The 23,655-nt window shown below is 46.0% G+C and overlaps 10 protein-coding genes across 10 annotated transcripts; 7 read left to right on the top strand and 3 right to left on the bottom strand.

The window, feature by feature from the left end:
* Positions 1-990: 990 nt before the first annotated feature.
* KUCA_T00005529001 (uncharacterized protein) lies at positions 991-1,554 on the top strand (the record flags this gene model as incomplete). Its single annotated transcript, XM_022603351.1, has 1 exon — positions 991-1,554. One exon carries the CDS (start codon positions 991-993, stop codon positions 1,552-1,554), a length of 564 nt encoding a protein of 187 aa, XP_022461522.1.
* Positions 1,555-3,822: 2,268 nt separating this feature from the next.
* Positions 3,823-5,304, top strand: KUCA_T00005528001 (uncharacterized protein; the record flags this gene model as incomplete). The annotated part of the gene is made up of 1 exon (XM_022603240.1): positions 3,823-5,304. The coding sequence occupies one exon, from the start codon at positions 3,823-3,825 to the stop codon at positions 5,302-5,304; it is 1,482 nt and encodes a 493-aa protein (XP_022461521.1).
* A 660-nt stretch (positions 5,305-5,964) lies between these two features.
* Positions 5,965-6,666, bottom strand: KUCA_T00005527001 (uncharacterized protein; the record flags this gene model as incomplete). Its single annotated transcript, XM_022603129.1, has 1 exon — positions 5,965-6,666. The coding sequence occupies one exon, from the start codon at positions 6,664-6,666 to the stop codon at positions 5,965-5,967; it is 702 nt and encodes a 233-aa protein (XP_022461520.1).
* Positions 6,667-7,284: 618 nt separating this feature from the next.
* Positions 7,285-9,603, top strand: KUCA_T00005526001 (uncharacterized protein; the record flags this gene model as incomplete). The annotated part of the gene is made up of 1 exon (XM_022603018.1): positions 7,285-9,603. One exon carries the CDS (start codon positions 7,285-7,287, stop codon positions 9,601-9,603), a length of 2,319 nt encoding a protein of 772 aa, XP_022461519.1.
* Positions 9,604-9,678: 75 nt separating this feature from the next.
* Positions 9,679-11,064, bottom strand: KUCA_T00005525001 (uncharacterized protein; the record flags this gene model as incomplete). Its single annotated transcript, XM_022602907.1, has 1 exon — positions 9,679-11,064. One exon carries the CDS (start codon positions 11,062-11,064, stop codon positions 9,679-9,681), a length of 1,386 nt encoding a protein of 461 aa, XP_022461518.1.
* A 219-nt stretch (positions 11,065-11,283) lies between these two features.
* KUCA_T00005524001 (uncharacterized protein) lies at positions 11,284-14,127 on the top strand (the record flags this gene model as incomplete). Its single annotated transcript, XM_022602796.1, has 1 exon — positions 11,284-14,127. One exon carries the CDS (start codon positions 11,284-11,286, stop codon positions 14,125-14,127), a length of 2,844 nt encoding a protein of 947 aa, XP_022461517.1.
* Positions 14,128-14,361: 234 nt separating this feature from the next.
* Positions 14,362-15,936, top strand: KUCA_T00005523001 (uncharacterized protein; the record flags this gene model as incomplete). Its single annotated transcript, XM_022602685.1, has 1 exon — positions 14,362-15,936. The coding sequence occupies one exon, from the start codon at positions 14,362-14,364 to the stop codon at positions 15,934-15,936; it is 1,575 nt and encodes a 524-aa protein (XP_022461516.1).
* Positions 15,937-15,998: 62 nt separating this feature from the next.
* KUCA_T00005522001 (uncharacterized protein) lies at positions 15,999-17,921 on the bottom strand (the record flags this gene model as incomplete). Its single annotated transcript, XM_022602574.1, has 1 exon — positions 15,999-17,921. One exon carries the CDS (start codon positions 17,919-17,921, stop codon positions 15,999-16,001), a length of 1,923 nt encoding a protein of 640 aa, XP_022461515.1.
* A 1,018-nt stretch (positions 17,922-18,939) lies between these two features.
* KUCA_T00005521001 (uncharacterized protein) lies at positions 18,940-20,775 on the top strand (the record flags this gene model as incomplete). Its single annotated transcript, XM_022602462.1, has 1 exon — positions 18,940-20,775. The coding sequence occupies one exon, from the start codon at positions 18,940-18,942 to the stop codon at positions 20,773-20,775; it is 1,836 nt and encodes a 611-aa protein (XP_022461514.1).
* A 219-nt stretch (positions 20,776-20,994) lies between these two features.
* On the top strand, positions 20,995-22,635 carry KUCA_T00005520001 (uncharacterized protein; the record flags this gene model as incomplete). The annotated part of the gene is made up of 1 exon (XM_022602351.1): positions 20,995-22,635. The coding sequence occupies one exon, from the start codon at positions 20,995-20,997 to the stop codon at positions 22,633-22,635; it is 1,641 nt and encodes a 546-aa protein (XP_022461513.1).
* Positions 22,636-23,655: the final 1,020 nt, after the last annotated feature.

The raw sequence follows: 23,655 nt of genomic DNA, 5'->3' as shown, positions 1-23,655 counted from the left end.
TTGTGATCTCGAATCCGAAGAGGCCTGGAGATTATTTTGGGTATTAACATGAACACACGCCAGATAACGTACTATCCAAGCAGTCACGGAATTGCCCACTTAATTGACAGTCTAAATCACAACTGAGGGCTCTAGGAAAAGTCAAAAATTCCGCAGCAAATTAATCCAGTCTAAACTTTATTTCTCTGGGTTTAGCCTTTGACTTTTATAGCTGCTTTATGTAAGTTTGTGGGGCTGAAAGGCTCTGCGCTGAAAGACTCTGAGCGGTGCTTGAATTTACCCGAAACCTAATCCGCATCTGGAGAGGAGAGACTAACTGACATATGGATAATTTCGAAAATATTTCCTGAGTAGTTTTAATACACGCCGCATATGAACAGGAACAACAAGTACGTAATAGTCTCAGGAACGCAGTATTCTATCCCGGGTATTCTCGGATGGTCGTGTTCGCTTTATTATGCAGGTACGAATTTTGCATCCCATGTTTAGCCTTCAGATTTGAGTACAATTTTGCAAAATTCATGTTTTTGGTAAATTACGGGAAGCCTGAAATTACTCCTCGCATGAGAAGTTGAAAGTCATGGGTCCAAATATGTCATATCTCAAGATTAAACTCCTCTCATTTCAGACCCACCACTTTCCGAAGCCTGAAATGATCTACAAAGCCGCATTATGACGACTAGGACATCATACCCAGGTCTGTACATCATTGACATAGTCCAAAATACCATATTAGGTCATCTGAAGTGTTAACACGACTGAAAATATGATTTTACATACCGTAATCTGTAATATCCAGCCGCATTTCCAGCTCTAAACTCCTGTCATAACAAACAGCTGAATACTCGATTCTTAATGTACCCGTCAGAAAAAGGCAGATACTCAAAATTGAGGTAGACACCTCCTTGGTGAAGCACCATCGAGTGTATTTTTCAGGGAGACAACTCAATCAAATACCTCATTTCTGTTCAAATCCCCAATTCTTTCCTCATGCCTCCTAGAACTAGATCTTCAGGCAAGCCAGTTGTTACTCCCAAGGATGTAAAGCCTGTCAAGGCGGTAAAGCCCAAGTCGGCTACCAAGCCAGCCCCTAAGGTCAAGAAAGACGCGTCCGAATTGTCCATCGGTGATCCAATTCCAGATCTCGTTTTGCTGGATCAGAACGGGAAAGAAGTTAACCTAGTTGATTTAGCAGCGCTGAAGCCTTTGTTGGTGATTTTCGCTTATCCACGTGCATCTACTCCAGGGTGTACCAGACAGGCCTGTGGATTTAGAGACAATTATGCTGGATTGCAGAGCAGCGCTACTGTGGTGGGCATTTCTAAGGATTTGCCCAAATCACAATTGAACTTCAAAGTTAAGCAAAAATTGACTTATGACCTTTTAAGCGACCCTAAGGCTAGCTTGATTGCTCAGCTTGGAGCTGATAAGCCTGGTTCAACAATCAGATCCCATTGGATCTTTAAGGATGGAAAATTGATTAGGTCGCACGTCCAGATAAGTCCAGAAAAGAGTGTTTCTCTGGCAAAGCAAGAGGTTGAGGAACTTGCGTAAGGTGAGGACTCTTCTTGAAAAGTTTGCAGTTATTTTTTGACATGATTTTTGTTCCATTTTTTTTTATTCATGTCGAGCGCTTGACAACTAGAATCGTTAAAAAAAACACAACTTAGAGCTACAGGGGTTTCTTCCAAAGAGGCTACTCAAAACTTAATATTTTTATTTAACAGTTCTTACAAGCCAATGTGTAGGTATATTCCGAGGAGCACAGCAGGAACTGAGGCTAGAAAATGCATGGAAAGTAAAACTTTTAAACATATTTCACCTATAATGAGATCATCACTAGATGGAATAAAATAGAGTGACACTTTCTTTCGCTGCAATCAAGATGATCGCCGTTAAAAAGTCCACATGTATGACGTTTCTGGGGCCGATGAGCATTGGCTTCGCTCGGATCACATGAATGCGATAATGGGACGTTTAAGGTTTCTACACGATTACAGAAAACGCATATAGGCCGCAGTTGAACAGGTTACCACAGGCGGCAGCAGAAAAAACCTTGCCAGGACCGAAGAAGCGGCGAGCAATCGGCGGTGCGGCTAAGTGTGATCCCAGGGGCACGTACGCCTTGGAAAAACATGCTTCTGCGCCCAGATCTGAAACAGGGCGCAAACAGAATTTTACGTCCTACATGACTGAAGTCTTTTTGGGATAAAAATTTGCTGCATTAGTTCAGAAAACAAGTTGTGCTTTATGATCCCAGTAAAAAACTTTCATCAAAATATTCGAGGGACCTTGAGACATATGGTCCCAAGCGCATTACCCCTCGATTTCTCCATTCAGCTTACCCAAAAAACAAAACGAAACTCTGTCAGACATCCCACATTAAAGTAGGCGGCATGTACATGCGACTCCTGGCGTATAATTTATGCCTGGGGAAGAAAAAGCAATACCCGCCCAGCCCCCTTCCCCCTTCTTCGGAAGTGCGCAAGCAGATGTTAGGTATGAATTTTCCCAATGTGCAATAGAAGGACGATCATTCGGGGGAAGATCGAATTTTTCAAGCCGACGGGTACATCCGGGGACGAAAGGCAGAAAGCAGAATGGGTTAAGCTGGCCGGCTCCAATTTAGGCAATGACGCCCCTACCGAAAGGGCTCGCTAGCGCCCCCGGTACAGCATTCGCAAAGATATCGGAACACTTGTTGCGCATATAAATGCGAACAAAAAAATAAAAAAAAATAATAAATTACATTTTCCGAAGCAAAGTTTGCCTGGCTCACCGAATCAAATTTTCAGTGTTCATGAGACCTGATCAATTTCAACAATGCACACCGTCTCAATGGAATTTCGTTTAAAGCTTCAGTCGTGTTCTCTGTACATATCCAGAATTTCACTCACATGTACCCGAGAAAGCTACTCCAGCACCGGTTTGTACCCACATCTAACTCGATCACACCTCCCATCTATTTGCTTTTTGTTTATGTCGTAGGCGGGAATGGTATTCCGAACAAAAGTATATTTAGTTTGTAAATATATTCAACATGTAAAATAATTATCCGGGTCGACGTCCGGCGGCAGTGCAAAGACTCAAATTTCATCACAATACCTATGCATCAGAATGCGCATCGCAATGCATCTATTAAGTTGAAACTGCTTCATCATTCTTGATTCGGGAACTTTTATGTTGCCGGTTGGCGCTCGCCTTGAAATAACGCTTTTTTGGGTTTTGGGCCGCACTGGAGTGCATACATATATAATCAAGTCAGCGATTTCAAGAGGGTTCGTGCGCGCTGAAGTTGGACTACGCCTGTTTTCGTAGCACTCTCCTACTTTTTCACCCATTCTCTTTCCTTTAAACTTTTTGAATTTTTTGACACACCTTGTCGCTGCTGTCAACTTGTGACCCTTGGATAGCAAGAAGATGAAATTGGGCGCTTGTTGAAAAGAAAATCGACTAATACATCCTTTTAATTGATTTGCGTATTCATCATCCTGGATCCTCTTTTGCAATCACTTTTCTCTTCAAACCTCGTTGCTAACTTTTCGCCGATCCACTCTCCTTGACTGGCATTACGTTTGAATAAAACTTGATACCATTGGCGAATTTTTGTTTTCGAGCAGTTACCAGCCTTGATCTTTGAAATTTCACCAGTCTCAGTCCCAGTCGCCCGTTTCACCGGTTGATCGAACGAATTGGGCTTTAGAACTTGGGGGATCTCACTGAACTACGCAGGTCCCGGAATTCAGCTGTGCTAAATACCACCGGATTGCGGTGGGTGTATATTTTTTCTGTTACCGAGACCTTATAAATAAAGACCATCACATGTCGAAGCGAATCAAGCTCCCCGGAGTGGATGACCTATTCCAGGAGCGGAACCAGGACCACCAGCAATTACAGGCTCAACAGCAACAGCAAAGGCAGCAGGTTCAGCAGCAACAACAGCAGCAACAACAACAGATGCACTTGCAGGCTCAAGCTCAGGCTCAAGTTCAGGCCCAACAGCAGATACAGCTCCAACTACAGATCCAGCATCAACAGCATCAGCAGCATCAACAGCTCATGAGCCCACCGACCCTGTCGGAGAGTCCGCAACCCTCCTCCGGATCTACACCAGCACAATCAGCCATGTACTACAGGCCACCTCCACCACCACCGTTCTATCTGGATTATAGTTCATATTCACAGCCGCCTCACCTTCAGCAGCCCCAACAGCATCCTCCTCTACAACATCCGCAGTCGCAGCTCAACATACGACAACCCCAGCCCTACCCTCCGCATCTACAGCCAATCGGAGGTGCTCCAATTTCGGTTCCACCTCCACAGCAAAACCTACCACATATACCTCAACAATTGCCGCATCATTACGGGCCACAGGGGATTCCAATGGCCCAATCCCCACAGATTCCGCCTCAATTGGGGTATCCGTATCCGATGATGAGCATGAATCTTCCTCCTTACCAGTACGCTGTTCCGTCGCATCTTCCTCCACAGCCCCAGATGACGAACTCTGCGGCCAGAGGAATATCTCCAAACCCGCTGTTATCAGTTTCGAAACAGACGAATGCTTGGAGTGCCGAAGACGACAAGTTACTGCGGATTCTGAAGGAAGAGAAGAAGTTGGGCTGGAGAGAGATCTCGTCATATTTTCCCACCAGGACCCCAAATGCCTGTCAATTTCGCTGGAGAAGAATCATAATTGGAGTTGCTAATGCTAATCCTAGTTTTTCCAGTGGTGGAAGCAATACCGCAAGCAGCGCAAGTTCTGTGAGTGGGCATACCAGTGGGCCTGCATCAACGACCTCAAAGGAAAACGGAACGGATAACGTGAAGAGTGATGCCGTTACTGAAAAAGATGTTGACACTACTGCTGTCACTGTGACAGAAGATGAGACACGAGAACCTACTCCGGATGAGACTATTCCCAAGACACACCAGTCGCCTATAGCGTCAACAGCACCAACAGTGCCAATGACGCCGACTCCGACGCCTGCTCCGATTTCTACTACAACTTCGGTTACAATTGACAAAATCAGCTCTTTAGAGCAGCCTTCCTCAGTTGAACCTGTAAAAGAGGTTTCTAGTTTGGAGCCCAAATCGGAGCCGAAACCAGAGTCCAAACCAGAGCCCAAGACGGTATTGGCTCCTCCCCTGGAACTCAAACCGACAGTCGAGATTACCGCTGCACTTTCCACGCCGAAGGAAAAAGTGGTCGAGCTTGAGAGCTCCAGCGAGTCACAATATACTTCTACTCCTGCTCCTGAGCTCAACTTCAAAAAGAGATCGTTGAATGATTTGCTGAATTGAAGATGTAAGGTAAGGACGAAAATTGAAGAGCCAGTTGGATTTGAACTAAAAAGGTCATTGAATGATCTGTTGAGGCTCTTCATCCTGTATAGAGAAAGTAGACTAAGTCATATGTACGTCATTTGAGAGAAGTGTAGGTTGGTCAAGGTCGATCAAAGGTGACTTGAAGCTCAATGCAAGGCCTATGCAAGGTCCATGCAAGGTGAAATGAAGGTGAGCCCAAGCTCAATTTAAAGTCATTTCGAAATTTCAATCGAATTCAACTCAAGACTGACTGATAATTTTTGCTTAATTTTCAATCTGGGGTGCTACAGATGTAGTTGAATGCTTGACAGCTTTGGGGAGTTCAGGTGAAATTTCTGGAGCAACGCGGTGTTTTGTGTGATCGCGGAAAAATATCAATGGTACATTGTACTTGTTCAAATGAGAGAGAGAAGAAACTGATATTGACTAGTATTAAATCAGAAGACAATTCAGTAAAACAGAAGTCAAATAAGTTTCCAGTGATGCCATTATAGCTCCAATACCACACCATGGACTTAACCTAATCGGCGCTGACTTACCATGTATTCCAAAGATGCTCAGAATAAAATACAATAACTATCAGTATACTACTTTTCGTTTTTTTGTTATCCAACATAATGTAATTAGGTACAAAGATTAACGGTTAGACTTGGCAACACGCTCCAACTCATCCTTCTTCTTGATAGCATAAGAAGTGGAAGAACCCTTAGCAGCGTTGATCAACTCTTCGGCCAAACACTCAGCAATGGTCTTGACGTTTCTGAAAGCAGCCTCTCTAGCACCAACAGTCAACAGGGCAACGGCCTGGTTAACTCTTCTCAATGGAGACACATCAACAGCCTGTCTTCTGACGGTACCGGCAGAACCGATTCTGGTGGAGTCTTCTCTTGGACCGGTGTTGATGACGGCGTCAACCAAAATTTGCAATGGGTTCTGGTCAGTCAACACGTTGATGATCTCCAAAGCATGCTTGACGATTCTGACAGCCTTCAACTTCTTACCGTTGTTTCTACCGTTCATCATCAAGGAGTTGGTGAGTCTCTCGACAATAGGACATTGAGCCTTTCTGAATCTCTTGGCGGCGTATCTACCGGCGGTGTGAGAGACAAAGACTGGCTGTCTGATTTGAATGTAGTCGATCAGGGAGATGTCCTTGATGGAAACACCCTGGAAGGTCCACTTGTTGAAGAGCTTGATCTCGGCGGAGCCGGCCTGGATCTCCTCTGGGATAGGAGTAGCCAACTCGACGATTTGCAACTCAACGGGTTCCGAGATGATCTCTTCTTGTTCCTCGAGTTGTTCTTCAACTGGGATTTGTTCTTGCTCAACGTCACTCATTTTAAGTCTGGTTTGGTGGATGGGAAGTGGTGTTAAAAAGGGTGGTGGTTGGTGGTGAAACTTCTGAAAAATTGTCAGAGGTCCCGCCAGCCACGGTAGGCACCGTAGGGATATTTATCGTGCGCAACTCAAAATATTACCAAAAACATCGATGGTTACGCAGCGATTTCCTCAATTTGTGTGCTGATGTGTACGCGTGGGCAAGAGTTAATACAGTAACGGTTGCCAAACCGGGTAAAAACTTCAATGAAAAACAGTCACACAACACCATCCTTATCCGCAGAATTCCCACAAAGGCCCAATTAGGAAGGTTAGTGTTCAAAAAAAAACTCTTAACTATGGCAAGTCACGTGAATACTTGTTTCTTACATAATGTCTTTGATAATCATCCAATTCTTCGCTCCCGCGCACGACTATCGGCCAAAGGGAAGTTTGCGACCGGTCCACCCCACATTTGGAGGGGTCATCTTTTTGATACCGTGGAGGTGTTGATGGTATCATCTGTTACATGCGGGGAGAACGCTGTTAGTTAAACCACATCTCTTCTTCTTGAGTGCGGTTAAAGCTTCTCTTCTTGTTTCTCTTAATATTCTTTCAGTTCTCTCCAATCTTCAAATAATGGGCAAGACTTTCGAACACGAATCTGCACTACCCAATTTACCTGTACCGAGTTTGGTCTCTACGGCAGAACACCTTCTGGCAGCACTCAAACCACTGATTCCCGCGGAAGAGCACCAGATATTATTGGATCGATCTATTGATTTTGTTACTTCCGGTTTGGTGCGCACATTGCAGCAGTTTCTACTGGAATCGAGCCATTCGTCAGACGGTTCAAATTACCTGGATGCAGAAGGTATATCAGCATCAACACCGGGAATCTACGGCGAATTACGAGGAAACACTTTGCCAAGGAACCCGTTTTTTATTCTTGAAGATGACCCTCTCTCGAAAACAGCACTGCCTCCATCGCAGGCTTCACGGGCGGCTGTATTGGTGACGTCTGCACTGAGGTTCATATGTGCTCTGCGGTTGGAGCAGATATCGCCAGATGTGACCCCGAAGAGTGGAAAGCCACTTTCAATGAACTCCTATAAGAACCTATTTGGAACATCGCGGGTGCCCATTGATTTGGAAGGAAGACAGACGGGTGTGACCATCACATCTCCAAAGAGCCTTGATGATAGTAGACACATTGTGGTTCTATCGCATTCACAGTTCTACGTTCTGGAAGTGTTGACCGAATTCACGGAACAAGGCCACATGGTGTGGTTCTCTAAACATGAGTTGAGGGTTTTGCTGGAGACTATAATCGAAGATTCGGAAAGAAGCGATGTGGTTGATGCCACCAAGCAGTCGATTGGTTGTTTCACCACCGAGAGTAAGGGTGTTTGGAAATTGGCCCGAAGATGGCTGAAAGCAGAAAATGAAGAGACTCTGGACCTTATTGACAACGCACTGTTTGTTTTGTGTCTGGATCACGAGTCCCCGGAGACGGACGTTGAAAAGGTCCAGACTGTTTCCCATGGCACTTCCAAGTTGAACGACGACGGTGTTCAAGTTGGAACTTGCACCTCCAGATGGTACGACAAGCTGCAGATTGTGGTTACCAAGAACTCCGTGGCTGGTGTAATCTGGGAGTCCACGTCCATGGATGGAACATCAGTGCTGAGGTTCATCAGTGATGTCTACACGGATTCGGTACTACGTTTGGCAAGAAAGATCAACGGTTTGGATTATACTCTTTGGCCAAAGGGTGAGACCGTGAAGATAAATGATCAGATTGAAAAACCCAATATTCGCAAATTGGCGTTCAATCTTTCAGCTGAAATGCGCACTGGCCTGCATCTGGCCGAGACCAGACTCACGGATCTGATCAACCAGCACAATTATGTCACTCACATCATTCCCGACTTCGGCACAGATTTAATCGTCAACAAGATGCGGCTTTCTGCGGACTCCTTGTTCCAGATTTGCGTCCAGCTCACGCTTTATGCGCTCTACGGCAGGATCCCCTCGTCCAGTGAACCTATCTCCACGAGGAAGTTCAGGAACGCCCGAACGGAAACCATTACCATCCAAAGCGACCACGTGTTGAGATGTTGTCAGGAGTTCATAACGCAAACTTCTAGTCATCAGAAATGGAACTCAATTACCGATGCTTGCGCCGAGCATAAACGAAAAGTGAGCGCTGCCTTGAACGGGAAAGGGTTTGAAAGACATCTGAGTGCTCTGAGATCGGCCTATATTCAAAGAGAGTTGCTGTACAAGCTTCATCCTGACGTCGAAAGACATTCCGCCGAGGAGGTGCCACCATTGATATTCGAGCCTGCTATTGATCTGCTGTACAAACCTGAATTGCTCATTGCGAACTGTGGAAATCCAGCCTTGCACCTCTTTGGAGTCACACCCGCTGTCCCCAGTGGGTTTGGAGTTGGATATATCATCAAGGATGACCATATCACAGTGTGTGCCTCTTCTCAATGGAGACAAACAGATAGGTTTCTAAGTACACTGGGATTGGTGGTGGAGGAGGTGAAGACTTGTTGGCGTGCTAGCGTTCCTATGGAACGCACTGGTTCAAGAGCAAGGGAATTGGAGGTTAACTCGGTAAGGAATTTGACACTTGATAATCCTATTCTTGGTTCCGTTCCAGAAGCGTTGGTATCTGCTAATACCAGTTCTGCTGAGCCCAAACCGTATAAGGCAATGGATACCAGTTCCGATTACATCCTAGGTGGCTATGACTATTTCGATGTTGGTGACTTGGAGTCCCGCTCGGATCTCGTGACACGGGCCTCTAACTCGAGACTTGTTTCGAGGTCTGGATCGAGACAATTGTCCAGGGTTGGTAGTGCCTCCAATCTGAAAGACAGTGACGATGGAAAGATCAACAGCATGTGGCTGGGCCGGAAGGTGGTTATTCAAGACGAGATTTGAATAGCAAAGCGCAAAAAAAACCTAAATAATGAAAATTGAAATTCGCATTTCATTTATCAGGTTCTTTCATTTGAACTATCCGAAATTGGTGTTCGTCTTTTGATGTAGCAGGACCTCCTCGTCCAAACTCAGAAACGACCCCCAAAGAACTAAATTACTCACAATAAGACATCCTCCGGATATAAGGAAGTTAACCCACAGAAGTCCAATGCTGGCGAGTTTTCCAGTGAAAATTGGACCAATAGTGCGTGCTGCCGTCTTTCCCACCATGATCAGACCCAAGGCCTTCACCACATCTCGGTGTGGGAAGAGAGAGGTGGTAAGAATTTGTCTGGGTACAACGTCCATACCTGTGGTGAGCTGTTGAAGGGTTAAGAACACAGATGCTGTGAAAAAGTGAGTTCCGCAAAACGGAATGGCTATCGAGAATAGACCACATGGTATTTGTGATAGAAGTGACGATCTGATAGGTCCGAGACTTTTGGCAAGGTAAGCAGATGGGATTCCGGCCAAAGCACTAACAATTGAAGTTACGAAGAACAACGTGCCGAGAATTGTAGCTGAAATTCCGAATACTAGCTTGAAGTAATAGACCACCCATGCTGAAGGCATGAATCCCCAACCGAAGGAGTCCAGCATGAAGCAAAATAGAAGTTTGAACAGTTGAGTTTGGTGTCTTGGAGTTAGTCCCGTGATTGTGGACGATTCCAGATCATTCATTAAAGGAGAAGCTTCGGATAGTTCACTAGTTTCATTAGAGGTTGCACCAGCCTCTTCATTTTCGCTAGCTTCTTCATCAGCTTCATTCCCAACAGCACCATACTCAGGTGCAAATTCAGGCTCACACTTCCTAGACAGTCCAAATAGCAAAACCACTTTGAAGACAGCAACCAGACCATAAGCTAGAAAAATAGTCCTGAATGCCTTTTTATCACTCCACAAGTAGGTCGCTTTTAAATAGTCCACCGTAATACCACACACGATGGACCCTATGGCGGAACCAACGCTCGACAAAAGTCCATGTATTGCAAAAACTTCGGGCCTATGGTTTAAAGGTGTCAATCTCGCAATGACACCTTCCTCAATGGCTCTAAAGGGACCCGTATCAGTTCCAGAAGGAGATATAACACCAAATATGGCAGCTACTAGCAAGATAGTGTAGTTGGTGATGCCTGATGCAAATACCAATCCAGATAGAAACATCACCAAGGCCCCCGCCACCATTATGCGCCTGTTCCCGAGCAAATTGGCATTCCATGTGAGGACATACGATAGCAATGTATCTCCAATCATTGTCAGCGTCATAAACACTCCAATCTGGGGTTCGCTGATGCCCAGCGAAGCCAGGTACAGCGTGAGAACCTGGTTGCACAGTCCGAACGCCAGCATCCGGATGAACACGGAAATCCACAGGATCCGGATATCATTTGTAGACTCCGAAATAGATCTGATTATATGCATTTCCAATATCGCAACGGTCGGTGGATTTTTCACTCCTTTAGTCTGTTTGGCCCATCAAACTGAATAAAACTCCAGGTCGTGTACTTACAACCTCTTGCGCCGCGGTACCAAGAGGCACCTGCTCCGAGTCATAAATAGCAGAGCCCCCCAGACTTCGTAACAAGACAAGATTCCCTCGCGCAAAGCTTTGTATATTATAATTTTGACACACTGGTAGCTATGGCGTCACTTGAACAGAGACCACTGGATGAGGGAATATCTCTCGAAGACAGTGCTATCGTTTCGCCAAGCGGCTCCTTGCTTCTGTATGCAGATGGTGAAGCCAAGAAAAATAGAAAGCATGATTCCAAGCGAACGAAGAGAATGGCATGCGTCGAATGCCGGCAACAGAAATCAAAGTGTGACGCGCAGGTGCGAGCGCCAGAAGCATGCACGAGGTGCACCAAGAAAAGACTGCATTGTTCTATGGATACAGAGTATAAGAGAACTGTGAAACGAGACAGGGTAGCCCAAATGGAAAAGGAGTTTTTGGCTTTGCGCAAAAGTCTAGAAGAGGCGGGAGCCCAGGGTTTGATAGCGAAACATATGCCTGGGGTGGATACAGTGTTGGCCAACCAGAGACCCAGTGCGTCTCCCCCACAACAGGCCCACCAACCTGTATCGCAGCCCACTTTGTTCTTACCTCCAATAAGATCTGCTTTGCAGATGGACAACAGGACGATGTCGCCTTCTATTCTTCTGAGTCATAATAAGTCGTTGACTCCGCCAATAGCATCTCTGAATAATAGTCGCGATAATTCAGTTTCAGCAGCAAGAGATGAACATTCACATTTCAAGCGGCCATATGATTCGTCAACGGTGATCGACAGTGGACCCTCTGTCTCCAGAAATGAGGACACAGCATTCTACTTTGGAAGCCAAATTCCAGGTCCGAGTGTTGTGCCTAGAATGGAGTGTTCAGACGAAATGTGTGCTTGTGAGCCAAAGACTCTGGGAGAAGTCTCTCTGAACTCGCAACAGATAGCCGCACTTTATCGCGAATTCGTGATGAATTACCATCCCATGCTGCCTGTGGTTGATGTGCTGAAGGGAATAGAGAGACTGTTCAAGCTGTGTCCTGTTCTGTTCTGGACTATCATGTTCACGTCTTCGAGAAGACATCATTCAGAGACCATTTCCAAAGAGGAATCGCACGATCTTTATACCAGATTGTCCCCGATCCTGAAATCTGCACTTGCAGAACTAACTATTTCACCGATCACACGATATGCCCCTACAGAGCTTGATGAACCGATCTTGAATGTGTCGAGTGTCTACTCAGTCCAAGCCTTTTTGCTCTATTCTTTCTGGCCTCCACTGACATCTTCTTTATCTGCAGATACCAGTTGGAACACCGTCGGAATTGCCGTTTACCAGGCCATTAGAATAGGTCTTCATTTGCCAGGCCATTCCTCAGACGGTATCAAGACTTCAAACTTGGACTTGCTCGCAGAGCAGATGAGAACTTGGATCGCCTGTAATATTGTTTCTCAGACGGTAGCGACCACTTTCGGATTTCCAGGATTTACCCAGTTTGATGGGACTGTTTCGGTGAGTCGAAGAACTGGAATGGGTTCTGACATTCCCCAGGCATTGAAACAGATGGTTGCAATCCAGCATTTTGAAGACCAAGCAGCGAAAACGTTAAACTCAAATCCTTTGGACCCATTGATGCTAAGCAGTGCTTCTGATAAGTTGTCTTTACTTCAAGTTTTGTCAAGAGAACTAGATCAACTGGAGCTGAGTTTTGCTTCTGGAGACATGGATCCCATGGACGATGCTAGGAGATTCTCGCTTTTGGCTGCAAGATTGCACCTTTCAACTTACCACTTCCTGGACACCGCAAAAGTCGCAACTTTTGAGCTTGAAAGAGGGTTGGTGGTGGCATATAACGCAGCCCTAGCTCTCATATCGCACTGTAATAATGCTCAAATGCGCGACAAAAAGTTCATCAAATATCTTCCGGGAGTTTATGTGGTGACTCTTTGGCAAGCCACCTGCATCATCGCAAAACTAATCCACTCTCCTTTTGGTAGGGTGTTGGACATTGGAGGAGGAAAAGAGTTGTTCCAGGCTGCTGTTGATCTTATGATGAAGGCCTCAGTTATCAAGCATGATATGGCATATCGGTCTTCGGGAATCATGAGAAGCATGTGGGCGTTATTCAAGGCTCTGAATGATGCGGGAAGAATATCTGGAAACGGCGTCGTCGTGAGAAGCAGGATGTCTGCCAGTGTCTTTTTCGATTGTCTCTGGGTTCTACGGGAGCAATCTGGTATGATCAAATTAATGCCCAAGAGGCTCCATAAACAATCGGTTACCACTGACATGAATGGGGAGTCTGTGGTAGTTGTAGATGAGGAAGGAGAAAGCAGCAAAGAGACATCAAACGACCCTGAATCAGAGTTCGGAGATTACTCTTCAGAAGAAGGCGGCTCGGTTATTGAAGGAGACGACCCGGAGCAAATTTCACCCGAGAATAAGTCTTCCAAGAGCACTCCAACTAGCATTCCTTCCATGGGGTCTTCGCAAAGACGGAAAACTAGAACGCTGTCGGCTACCATCCATCCTGAATCTTCCGCAAGAAAAATCATTAAGACGATTCCACTGGACCCAAGACCAATATCCATAACCTCGCCCACTTCTACATTTTTACAGCAGGTGGTGAACCCTTCAAAGTCACCGGAGTCTGAAAAATCAAAGAGATCGCCAAATTTTCAGCAGGCCAACAGGGCAAGAGCCAAAAGACGTCATGCAGATATGGAGACGTCGTCTATAAAGTCGCCAATTATGATGGCAAAAGGACTTCAGGCAGGTACCCCGGGAAGCAGTCTTACGAATGGGTCTCCTGTAAGTGAGCCGCAGCCGTTGGACTCGTGGGACGTAGTGGAGAACTGGGATTCAGACGTATTATGGAGAGATATAGACTCGGTGATGAATGACTTTGGTTTCCACGCAGACGACACTACAAGGCACTCATCTGGTATCGAGACCCCAATCCACCCAAATATTGTTAAGAAATAAACCCAAATAATCAAGCAGTTTGTACAATTAAAATCAAAAAGTTCAGTATGCTCGCCTGCATCGTGCAGCATACTCAACGTGAAAATTAGTCATTTGGCGTAATTTTGAGCACGGCTGGGTTTATCCCAGACCGGCAATGGAGGATGAAAAAAGATGAATGTTCCACGAAAGGCACCACAAGTGTTGAGTTGCAAGAGCCGTACCGTGTGAAATCATATTCGAAAAAGACCTACGATGTCAGTTGATTTGCAGGATGCTATTCCGGATATTGTGATTGGTTCCATCGAGGAGCCGGTCGAGGAGGAATTCGGCTACGACCAAGAGGGCGAAGAGAGTGGAGACGAGCAGCTACCAAAGGCCAAGAAGTCGGTGACTTTCGCTGATTTGAGCGACAAAGAGGACGAGGAGGACGAGGAAGAGCTGAGGAGACAAGAGTTCATTGAAGGAGGCGGATTACCAGAACAGCCCGACAACCCAGACTTTTCGCAGCTGACACCCATATCGCCAGAGATCATCAACAGACAAGCCACCATAAACATCGGTACGATCGGCCATGTTGCCCATGGAAAATCGACGGTGGTGAGAGCAATTTCTGGTGTTCAAACTGTCCGTTTCAAGGACGAGTTGGAGCGTAATATTACCATCAAACTGGGTTATGCCAACGCCAAAATATACAAGTGTGACAACGAAGAGTGTCCTGAGCCAGACTGCTACCGCTCGTTCAAGTCAGACAAGGAGATTTCTCCAAAGTGCCAGCGTCCCGGTTGTAGTGGCCGCTACAAGCTTATCCGCCACGTTTCTTTCGTGGACTGTCCTGGTCACGATATTCTCATGAGCACCATGTTGTCTGGAGCTGCCGTGATGGACGCGGCTCTATTGCTGATTGCCGGTAATGAGTCTTGCCCACAGCCACAGACATCCGAGCATCTTGCAGCCATTGAGATCATGAAACTGAGACATGTGATCATCTTGCAGAACAAGGTGGATTTGATGAGAGAAGAATCGGCCTTGGACCACGAGAAGTCCATTCTGAGGTTTATCCGTGGAACCATTGCCGATGGTGCTCCAATCATCCCTATTTCCGCTCAGCTCAAATATAACATAGATGCGGTGAACCAGGCCATGGTGAGTACCATTCCTGTCCCAGTGAGAGACTTTTCCGCTTCTCCCCAGTTGATTGTCATCCGTTCTTTCGATGTCAACAAACCAGGTGCGGAGATTGAGGAGTTGAAGGGTGGTGTTGCTGGTGGTTCTATCTTGACCGGTGTGTTCAAGATTGGCGATGAAATCGAGATTCGTCCTGGTATCGTCACCAAGGACGACAACGGACGCATCCAGTGCAAGCCTATCTTCTCCCACATCGTGTCTTTGTTCGCCGAGCACAACGACTTGAAGTTTGCCGTTCCAGGTGGTTTGATTGGTGTTGGTACCAAGATCGACCCAACGCTGTGTCGTGCTGATAGACTGGTGGGCCAGGTGGTTGGTGCCAAGGGTCATCTGCCATCTGTCTACACGGATATCGAAATCAACTACTTTTTGTTGCGTCGTTTGCTCGGTGTTAAGACCGATAAGCAGGCCAAGGTCCGCAAGCTGGCAGTTGATGACGTTCTCATGGTGAACATCGGATCCACCGCAACCGGTGCCCGTGTCGTAGCCGTGAAGGCCGATATGGCCAGGTTAGCATTGACGTCTCCAGCATGTACAGAAGTGAACGAGAAGATTGCCCTGTCGAGACGTATAGACAAGCATTTCCGTTTGATTGGCTGGGCTACTATCAAGAAGGGTACCACTGTTGAACCGGTAGTTTAATAATATGGAGCTCTAATAAGTGTAAACGATAGTATGGCGATATCATGTAGATTCTTCATTTTTCAGACATGAGGCACAACCGTAGCTGAAGCATCCTTGTAAACCTCCGAAGAAAAGAACTTGGGAAGCGAGTCATTCTCTAGCAGAAAGTACATTTCTCTTTTAATCTCGGAGAATATTAACTCAACCTTCCTCAAGATGTAAAGAGAGCTGGATGTGGCTCCATCCAAAGGTGAATTTGGTGACTCAAATTTATCCCAGCCTTTCTGGTTTTCGCATAGCGACTCGTCTGCAGATGTGGAATTTGGAGACAATTCCTCGTCATTGACTGGAAAAAAAGATTCAGCCAATGGGGATTGTGGATGCATAAGCGTATTGGTGATTTTGAACCTCAGATCATGATCAATGTTCACCTCGTATGGAGCTCCCACAGTCAAATAAGAACTGTAAATATTATAGGCTTTGGATAAACACTCACTTGTAAGTTTGGAAATAGCTGCGTTTATTGTCCGATTTTGCATATCGGTAGCAGCTGCTGGAGGAGTCCTCTCACCTCGGTGAGGTACTGTCTTCTCCTGCTGTTTGATCATTAGCAATTTTCGCAGAGCGTTCATCTTCCTTTCCAAATTTTTGATCTCAGTATATACTTTGAGATTTTCTGAACAAAAATCTTCTTTAAGATGTGCTTCGAATAAATATCTCAGACCAGGATCTCTTAGCACGCGGAGTAGACTGATGTTAGGTATTGATCGACTATCACTGGAACTTCCCTCTGATGCTTCCAAGGAAGGCGGCTCAGGCTTAGAGGGCCCGTTACCTGTTCTGCTGGGAGAGGAAAATCTCTCGAACCTTTTTATAGGCCAGTAGGTTATCTCCCTACCCATTGGCCCAATGGTGTAGTATGCATCGGCAGTTGCAAGAAAATGGTCTTTCTTGTTAACGGAAGGAGGAGAAACAATCGGCTCAATAAGTTGGTCTTTTTGGAGCAATTCTGCTAACCCTACAGCTTCTCGTGGGTACATTGTGTCGGTACAGTCCATAAACCACTGGATCAGTGCTTTCCCCGTGAAGCAGTAGTCGACCTCACCACAGTCAAAGCTCTTATCCTTGAACACTCTCACGCCCTTATTAGAAACGTAATACTGAATCTGGGCTGAAGAGCCCGGGTTAGTGAAAAATTTGTGAGCAAAAGGAGAGACCATGGGAGTGACTGATTTGACCTGTTCAGGGCTTGGAAAAGTAGTTGATTCTTTCAAAGGACTCGCCGAAATGCCCGAACTAAAATCAAAGTGACTCGAGAAAGATGAGAATTCAAAACAGTCTTCATCATTGAGATCTGAAATGGGTGGAATCGGGTCTGGCCAGTTTGTGGGTTTCCAGACGTTTGGCTCAGCTTCCGTGATCTTAAGAAATATCAACCTCAGCAGGTAGTTGGAATAGATGATAGTATCTGTCCGCGGATCTCTGTCAAAATTGATCAGAATCATAGAGTTAAAATTGCTCTTCAAGATACTAGGCATTCGATTTCCCTTTATTCCAATAATCTTGCAAAAGCTGTGAAGTATATAAACGCCTTTTGGCGTGGGTTGAAGCAAACACCCTGCCTTTGGTTTATGTCTCGTCCTGTCTGTAGGACAATGCAACAGCTTTGCATCCATAAACAATTCCAGAAGCGACTTTGCCAGCCCAGCCTTAATCTTGTAAGATATAGTTGTATTTGTATCGTGTAGCTGGGAGCCGACACTGAGGTCTTCCATCTGGGAAACTGCTCTTTCCATGGTGAATGAATATGGGTAACTCTTCTGCACCTGAAAACCCAGGAGGGTGGTCTTTAGCTTGGCATCTTCTTTAAGGTCTAGGCATAGCAATAAGGTGGCAAACACGTCCTTGATATCCTTGGAGAATATTGAGCCGTTTCGGGTTCGGTTGAATCTTCTGGAAACGGTCTCGTGCAAGGTTTTCTGTTTAAGAGGCGGTGAATTCATAGCTAGAGCAGTGAGCGTGGGAAAAAAGCGACTCAGCAATCCAAAATGCAAATTCAAACACGTCAGTAAGACTCGATAAATACTGTAGCAGATCAATATATTTAAACCCATTCGAAATGTAAAACGAGTGGATCAAACGAGTAGATTTTGGTGTTTTAGAATCTATGCCGCATTGTCTGAAACATGATCTGCAGCTGACTCCTGCAGAGCTGCATGAGGCTCTACGATGTAGGAGATATATCGCGGCTAATAGGGACAAGTGTTTTATGGTTTTATATACCCCGAATAGGACATCGCAATTTGACAAAGGGGAAACTTAAAACCTGTTAGAAGATGCCAGAAACACATGTTATCTTAGCCGCAACCAAACAGCTTCGTTTTAGTTAAACGATAAGGTGGGAGTAGAGTGCGTCGGCCAATGGTAGAGTCGTTCGGTATAAGGCTTGCACACCGGGCTGATCCAGGATTTTGAATTGGTAGAATCTGGCCCAAAGTATAGCTCGATTGGTGGGTCTCGACACTTTCGGGCCCTTGTGCGGTGCTTTGCTAACGGTGCAAGTCGTTCCTGTCAGCCCACCGCTCCATAATATCCGTTTGATGTGCCCTCCCCAAAATATTTCCGCATTCCCTTTCCCCGCTTCCTGCCGCCATTGCCCTGGCGAGCTCGACCCAACCAAATGATCCAGTCTAGTAGTTCTAAAGCATTAAATCCTGCTATCCACAATGCTGATGGTGGTACAGCAATAACCAGGGTGCCTCTTACAGAAGCCTCGATGATACCCCCGATATTATACCCCCTAACACCCATGGGATCGGAACTGGGGGGATCGCTGCCATTTTCAACCGTGCCAGCATGGAAGCGCGCCAGAATAGGCTCCCCCCACCCCGAAATATCCTAATTCTCGTGGACTGCCGCAACCGCGTTATATTAACCGCACGGTGTTCCCTTTCCTCAACTCTTCTCCCTCTTCCTGTCCAATTTGCCTAAAGCTATCGACTTTGCTCAATTGAACACGTCATGTCCAACAAACACTGGAACTACACTGAAGACCTGGTCCTGCCCCACCTTCGTGGTTTATGCCGCACCAACCCAGACCTGCGGCTAATAGCCTCTGAGAGAGTGGTGTTCACCACGTCTTCGCCCGAGTCAAAGGTGATGATCCTTTCTGGGGGTGGATCTGGTCACGAGCCTTTGCACGCTGGTTTTGTTGGTGACGGTCTTTTGGACGTTGCTGTTGCGGGGTTTGTCTTTGCGTCTCCATCCACTAAGCAAATCTTCAGCGGAATCAAGTCGAAACCTTCTAACAAGGGAACTCTTATAGTCGTCAAGAACTATACTGGCGATATCCTGCACTTTGGACTTGCTGCCGAAAGAGCTAAAGCTGAGGGAATTCCCGTGGAATTGCTCATTGTTCAAGATGATGTTTCTGTGGGAAAGACCAAAAACGGTATGGTCGGACGTCGTGGTTTGTCGGGAACAGCCGTCGTCCACAAAATTGTAGGAGCAAAGGCGGCATCAGATTCTGGAGCCACTCTTGAAGATGTTGCGCAGTTGGGAAGAGACGTGATCTCCAATTTGGTCACTATCGGAGCCAGTCTGAATCACGTGGTGATCCCAAAGAAGATTTCTTCGGCTGACGATGAGATTGTTGAGTCTGACAGTGAAGACGAGCATGAAGGGTTGAAGGAGGACGAATATGAGATTGGAATGGGTATTCACAATGAACCAGGAGTCAAGAAGAGCTCTCCAATCCCGACGGTGGATTCCGTGGTGGAGGAACTGTTGGTCTATCTTTTGTCTGAGAGCGACAAAGACCGTTCTTATGTCAAATTTGACAAGAAGGACGAGGTTGCATTGATGATCAACAACTTGGGTGGAACGTCTAATTTGGAGATCTACGTTATCCAAGACGCCGTCTGCAAGAAGCTCAAGGAGATCTACGGAATCGTTCCGGTAAGAGTGTATACGGGTACTTTCACCACTTCCATAGACGGACCTGGTTTCAGCATCACGCTGCTCAATGTGACCAAGGCCGGTGGTGATAATGTTCTTGAGTATTTGGATTACCCTACCACGGCTCCTGGCTGGAACTCGGCTATCTCCACGGCCAAATGGTCTGCTGGTGAGACTGAAAACTTCGTTGTTGAAGACCCACAGGCTGAAGCAGCATATCCGACTTCGCAAGTCAAGTTCGACCCGGAGGTAGTTTCGGCTCTGTTGGAAGCCGGTGCTAAGAGTGTCTTGGCCAAGGAGAGCAAGATCACACTGTACGACACGGTTGCTGGTGATGGAGATTGTGGTGAGACGCTTGCAAGTGGCTCAAACGCCATCCTCAAGGCCTTAAAAGACAAAGATCTGGAATTGGGGGATGCCGTCAAGTCGCTTTCGCAGTTGACTGACATCATCGAGACTGCCATGGGTGGTACCTCTGGTGGTCTTTACTCAATATTTTTGTCTTCGTTGGCCAAAAGTTTCAAGCACACCGAGAAAGCCAAGGGTGGTTTCCAGGTGACATTGCCAGTCATGGCTGCTGCCCTAAACGATGCTTTGGAGTCACTGTTCAAATACACTAGGGCAAGAACTGGTGATCGTACGCTGATAGACGGCTTGGAGCCTTTCGTCAGAACTTTATCGAAAACAAACGATCTTGGCAAGGCAAATCAAGCCGCTTTCGAGGGCTCTGAATCTACGAGAAAACTGGATGCTAAGTTTGGCAGAGCCTCATATGTTGCCAAGGAAGAATTCGAGCAGTTTGAATCTGAAGGTGGATTGCCAGATCCAGGTGCAGTGGGATTTGCCGCTTTGATCGATGGCTTCACCAAAGCCTACACCAAGCTGGGAAGCAAGCTTTAGGCTAATATTCCGTTAATTCATTTTATAAACCTGAAAATTTTGATTGAATATTACCCGTACTTGGTAGACTATCCCAGAGGCTATCCCAGATTGTTGGTTGATGCACAACCTGATTTGGGAAGAGAAGACTCACTTATCTAAGTGATCAGTCCCCCCACCAACAACTCTAGGTATTTTCTCTACATTGGACTTCTAACAGAGTCCAAATTCGTTCAAAAGATGACAATTGACACGGAAATAGTTGATCTAAGATATTTGTCAAGCTCTGTTACTAACACGACGCTCCCAACTGTATTGACGGTGGCGGGCTCGGACTCGTCAGGCGGAGCAGGGATTGAAGCCGATATAAAGACTATAACGGCTCATGGCTGTTACGCCTTGACCTGTATTACTGCTCTGACGGCTCAGAACACAACGGGTGTCAAGGCCATTTATCCTACGCCCAAAGAAAGCATCAATGGCATCTTGGAGGCTAACTTTAGTGATATCAATGTTAATGTGGTCAAGACTGGGCTTCTGACGGCCGAAGCAGCTGAGTTATTGCCTAAATATCTTGAAAAATACCATAAGGGAAAACCTCTCGTTGTTGACCCAGTTATTGTGGCGGCATCAGGTGACTCCTTGGCAAAAATTGAGGATCTCAAAATATCAATTGACAATCTGTTTCGCAAGGCCACCATCATCACTCCCAACATCGAGGAGTGCGGTGCTATTGTATCCACCCTTAGAAATCTGAGCACAATTGCGCCGTGCAATATTTCCACTGTGGAAGACTTGAAGGTCATCGCTAAGACAATTCAAGAAGGGACCAAATGTGTTGGTGTTCTGGTAAAGGGAGGCCATTGTCCGTTTGATTCTGAGGGCATATCGGTCAAGGTTTCCAAAAAGAGCCCAGTTAGTGTGTTTGATGTGTTTTACGAGGGCCACACCCAGAACTTCACCGTTTTCAAGGCAAATTACATTGTTACCAAAAGCTCTCATGGGACTGGGTGTACGCTGGCTTCGGCAATTGCAGCCAATCTGGGTAGAGGCCTCAAGATGAAGTTTGCAGTCGACTCTGCATTAAAGTACGTTCATTCGGGAATTCTTTCGGCAGACAGCACCTTTGGAAAGGGATCAATCGGTCCTCTAAACCATATCTTCCATGTTGCTGCTCCAATTGCGATTGCGTCTGCGTCTCGTCTCCCTTTCACTGAAGGCCATTTCGTGGACTATCTCCTGGGACATCCAATAGTTAAACCTGTTTATGAGAGATACATTCACCACGATTTTGTTAGAAGGGTGGCAGATGGATCCTTGGAGCGTTCAAAATTTGAGCATTATCTTCAACAGGACTATGCCTATTTATTATCCTACGCCCGTGTTCATTCATTGGCCGCTAGTGTCGCGCCTGAGCTCAAAGATATCGAGGCGGAGGGAAGAATACTTCTAAAAGTCGCTGAGGAAATGGAGCATCATCGCCAGCAGCTGGAGAATTTGGGAAAAGACACCAGTAACATCAAAATGGGAAGAGCATGTCAAGAATATGCGGATTACCTCCTGGATCTTTCCAAGTCTGGAGACTGGCTGGAGATCAACGTAGCTCTTGCACCATGTCTATTGGGATATGCCTCTGCTGCCAAATGGGGATTGCAACTCTACCACGGAGATATGGATCCCAAGGATGAATACTACAAGTGGTTAGCGGATTATTCCTCGGATTGGTACGAGGAGTCTTGCGATTTGGGCAGACAAGTTTTGGAGTCACATGGGGCAAGCATCTCGGTCACTAAGTTGTCCAAGCTTGTGAAGATCTTTGCAGACGTTACCCAGTTAGAGGTGAACTTTTGGAGTGCCTCTTTAGCTTACGAGGGAAAATGAAATAAATACGGAGTCTATGCTCAATAAACTAGGCTATTTTGGAAAACTGAAAAAAAATAGTGGAGAAAAGGCGGCTGGTGGAGAGCAGCATGCACTTCGAAATAAATCTGGGGTTCGAATGCGCGTCTGATATGCACTACTGAGGGTTGGAACTTGGCACGAGCTAGATGTGCCACTCACAGAAATTGGGTCCATTTAACCAAAGAGAAATGTACGTTCTTGAAACTCAGTGCTCAGATCTTCTCACTAATGTTGATACATTCTACAAAGTAACCCTTTGGCGCAATCAAGTGCCTGGCGCTTGTTCTTCGGTCCATCCTTGCCCCCGCAAGAAACGATCTCCCTTCGAAGGATAGTCGAGTTTGCGTTTATTATTTCCAGAAAAGGAAGTCTGCACGAAATCGTGGGGTACACTCCAAACAATACGGAGATATATAGAAACATTTAATGATTCTATCTTTCTTCCTGAGTTTTTATTTGACAAGTTTTTCAAGATGTCAGCAGCTAAGCCCGCTATTGTTGAGGAGGTTTCTGTCAATCAAGCCACCGGTAGTGGTGATGGGAGATTGCAAGCGATCAGGAAAACTCCCGTAGCCACACTTTGTTGTGTTGGTATGCTTTCTATTCTTGCATTTGGCTTGTCCGGAAACCAGTTAAATGGCACAGTTCTCTCGAGTCCAAGACTCAAGCAGTATTTTGGGGGTCTTTATACCGGGAAAACTGGTTACGCAATAGAGACCAACTGGCCACCATCACTTAATGGTGTTCCTGTTTTATCGGGCGTTGTCGGTCAGTACTTAGGCTCGTACGTGGTAAGCAAAGTCTCAAGAAAGTCACTATATTTTGTACATCTGTTGTTCTCTGTTGGCTTAATTTTACTAGATCTTGCTGCAAGAGATTACCAGATGTTCCGCGGAGCTCAAAGCCTTGGTGTTATTACCAGCATACTGCAAGGATTTGGAGTTACTTTTGTGGCAGAAAATACTCCTGCGCACCATCGTAGTAAGGTTATCACGATTC

The sequence above is a fragment of the Kuraishia capsulata genome, genomic scaffold (genome assembly GCF_000576695.1).
Source record: "Kuraishia capsulata CBS 1993 genomic scaffold, Kuraishia_capsulata_scaffold_7, whole genome shotgun sequence".
Lineage (NCBI taxonomy): Eukaryota > Fungi > Ascomycota > Pichiomycetes > Pichiales > Pichiaceae > Kuraishia > Kuraishia capsulata.
The sequence above is the reverse complement of the archived record's forward strand: the minus strand, read 5'-3'. Positions and strand labels throughout refer to the sequence as shown.